Consider the following 3,486-nt stretch of genomic DNA (forward strand, 5'->3'; position numbering starts at 1 on the left):
GCAGTGATGGATACTGTGGTCACTCAAACCTCATCAAAACAGGGATCCAGAGGCAACATGAAATCAGGTCTCTATCATGCCCACCAAGCTCAGGGAACATTGGGGAAGAAGAAATGGAAAGATTATAAGAGCCTCAGGGCAGATGGCCCCCCACAGACACTCAGACCTCTTGGTCCTCACAGTGAATACAAATTACCCCACTGAAAAGCAGGGCAGGGGTGAGAGGGTATAAAAGCACAAACTTTTTTGGCAAAACATTAATAAATAAAAATAAAAAGTACTTGCACTGGAGTCAGTTACTAATACAATATTTTCAATGTGCTTTAATGATACTATATTGATGGTCTTCAGAGAAAGCTCTTGGAGTTTTGGAATAAAGTTGTCCCGCCCGCCTTCTCCCACAGCCGCCTTCCGCAAGCCGTTTCCACCGAGGAAAAGGAATCGTATCATATGTCTGCTATCCAGAACCTCCACTCTTTCAACTTTGCTGATGCAAGTAAGGGTGATGACCTGCTTCCTGCCGGCACTGGGTATTATATCCATATAAGAATTCAACAGAGGAACGGCAGGAAGACCCTGACTACTGTCCAAGGGATCGCTGATGATTACGATAAAAAGAAACTAGCGAAGGCGTTCAAGAAGAAATTTGCCTGCAATGGTACTGCAATTGAACATCCAGAATATGGAGAAGTGATTCAGCTACAGGGTGACCAGCGCAAGAACATATGCCAGTTCCTAATAGAGATCGGACTGGCTAAGGACGATCAGCTGAAGGTTCATGGGTTTTAAGTGCTTGTGGCTCTCTGAAGTATAAGTGAGGATTTCCTTGCAAGAGTACAATGTCCCTTTTGTCCCTTGTCACAAGTTTAAAAACCTCACAGCTTGTATAATGTAACCATTTGGGGTCCGCTTTTAACTTGGACTAGTGTAACTTCATGCAATAAACTGAAAAGAGCCATGCTGTCTAAAAAAAGAGAGAAAGAAATTTGCAGCACTGAATACCAAGGAAGAGAAGCGGGGAGAACAATAGATTCTGTGCACGCCAAGGCGGCAAAGCATGGCTTCAGTAGTATTTGCATGTCCTCTGCAGTGACCAGAATCATATTTTGGTCCCCAGAAATCACATGGGCAAATAGGTGCAATCGCTCAGGTCCAATTAAATAGCTGAAAGCATTTGAAGTATTCTCAACAAGGAATTTCACTGCAGAGAATGGATTATACAAAAAAAAAAAAAAAAAAAAGATGAGATTCTGGTAAACCAAATGAAAGTAAAGGAACCACAAATTAGCCCCTCAGAAAAGCCAAGCAACTACTGCCCCCCTTTGGTGGGAGGAATAAATGGACAAGGCTGTTTGACTCCACACCCCAGGACACCCCAGAATGTAAGCTGAACGAGTATGCTTGGTCTCCTCCCACTTTGCTATGCTCAGAATGCTTAGTGTGTCTGGCTATTTGGTCTGTTTGGGCTGCCGTGAAAATAGAATCAAGCTAGGTGTGGTAACACAGGCCTGCAGTCTCAGCACTTGGGAGGCAGAGGCAGAAGAATCACGGGGGTCCCAGGTAATTCTTGGCTTCAGAAAGTTCCAGACCAATCTGAGCTACTCAGGGAGACCTCGGTATAGCTGAGTGGTAGTGTGCTTGCCTAACATGTCCAAAAGTCTGGGTTTAACCCCTAGCAACCCCCCCCACACACTGTTGTTTTCCTTTTTTTTTTTTTTTTTTTTTTTGGTTTTTCGAGGTAGGGTCTCACTCTGGTCCAGGCTGACCTGGAATTAACTCTGTAGTCTCAGGGTGGCCTTGAACTCATGGCGATCCTCCTACCTCTGCCTCCCGAGTGCTGGGATTAAAGGTGTGCGCCACCATGCCCGGCTTCACACTGTTGTTTTCATGTAGCTCTAGAGTTTAGAAGTCCTTGATCAAGGTGACTTTGGGGTTTGTATTCTAACGAGACTTTTATTTGGGGGTTATAGCTGGCTATATTCTTCTGTCTGTGTGCATGCAAAGAGAGGGTGAAACCTCCTGGTGTTTCCTCCCTTCTTATAAGGACATCAGCTTTATAGGAGCAAGACCTGGCACGTATAACCTCACTATATCATATTACTTCTGTATATACCTATTTCCAAAAACAGTTTCATTGGGGACTTAGAATTTCAACATAGAAATTCAAGGGGAACACAATTCAGTCTATGAAACTGATCCACAAAATATTTTCAATATTTATAGGAGCAAATTGCATTTCTCGCATCCTATTCCACACGGTACCTTTTGCACTGGCATTAAACAATTTGCCATCATGCAGAAAATTGACACAGGGATTTCCACACTCTAGAGTGAGATGGAAGTATTGCAAACCCCAGGGGGCTTCATTCTCTTCACTCTAGGTGTCTCCTCATTAACCTCTACAAGCTTCTGGGCCTCAGAGAAGGAAGACAAATCTTTCTGAAGCAGAAGTTGAGACAAGTTAATGTCCAGCTTTCTATCAGAATGTGCAACATCCCAGAAATGTTGAGGGAGATCAGAACATTATAAAATGCGCACACATGATACAGTGGAAGGGGTATTTGGGGCTTTGTCTTGATCAATAGAGAATGCGTATTTGGGAGCACATGTGTTTTTGTAGGTAGGAGTAAGAAAATACACGAGTTGAGGATATGTAATGTAGAATTACTCTTTTTTAGATAAAAAAAAAAATCAAATACAGGGATGGAGAGATAGTTCAGCAGTTAAGGTGCTTTCCTGTAAAGTCTAAGGACCTGGGTTCAATTCCCCAGTACCCATGTAAGCCAGATGCACAAGGTGGCACATGCATCTGGAGTTTGTTTGCAGTGGCTGGAGGCCCTGGCATGCTCATTGTCTCTGTTCCTTTTTCTCTCTCAAATAAATAAATAAATAAATAATAGTTAAAAAGCTCAACTCTACATGTGGTTGGACATGTAAGCAGGTTGTATGTGGTTTTCTGCGTGGATGTGAGGTGTGGGTAGCGTGAACGAAACATACCTGTGTGCGCACAGAAGGTGTGTAAGCAGCAGGGCGCAGCTGCGCAGCTTGAGGAGGAGTTACGTAGGACCTCTTGGAGGAGGTAACATTGCAGCTTAAGGAAAAAGGATGGGCAAGACATAACCAGGTACATTGGAAAGATGAGTAGAAAGACTGTTTCCACCAGTGAGAACTGCCTGCCAAGGGCAGGTATAGGCCTATAAGTGTCATAGGGAGTAGATCGGAGGGAATGGCAGACTGGCGGCGGGAGGACAGCTTCCCTGAGGGGGAGTGGTGTCAGCAGAGAATAAAGGACCCCGTTCCGTGAGAAGAAGACTGCAATGTGTCCAGAAGAACACTGCAGACTTTCTCAGCTCAGCAGGCTTTGGGGTGCGGACAGAGTGCACAGCAAGCACAGGAGGATGCTGGAAGACTCGACGACTTGCAAGTAGAAGGGAATTGCCCTCGGATCATGGATGTCCTCCTTGCCGGAGGTCCGTGAACCCTTGC

General features: G+C 44.7%; 1 protein-coding gene across 1 annotated transcript; it reads left to right on the plus strand.

Annotated features, from left to right (window-relative positions):
- The first annotated feature begins 435 nt into the window (after positions 1-435).
- Positions 436-829, plus strand: LOC101612058 (eukaryotic translation initiation factor 1-like). The gene has a single exon (XM_045144135.1). The coding sequence runs from the start codon at positions 451-453 to the stop codon at positions 787-789; it is 339 nt and encodes a 112-aa protein (XP_045000070.1). The 5' UTR covers positions 436-450; the 3' UTR covers positions 790-829.
- Positions 830-3,486: the final 2,657 nt, after the last annotated feature.

This window comes from Jaculus jaculus, chromosome 2 (genome assembly GCF_020740685.1).
Source record: "Jaculus jaculus isolate mJacJac1 chromosome 2, mJacJac1.mat.Y.cur, whole genome shotgun sequence".
NCBI classification, from domain to species: domain Eukaryota; kingdom Metazoa; phylum Chordata; class Mammalia; order Rodentia; family Dipodidae; genus Jaculus; species Jaculus jaculus.

Coding starts and splice junctions, on each gene's coding strand:
- LOC101612058 (XM_045144135.1), top strand. CDS start 451: ATGTCTGCTATCCAGAACCTCCACTCTTTCAACTTTGCTGATGCAAGT.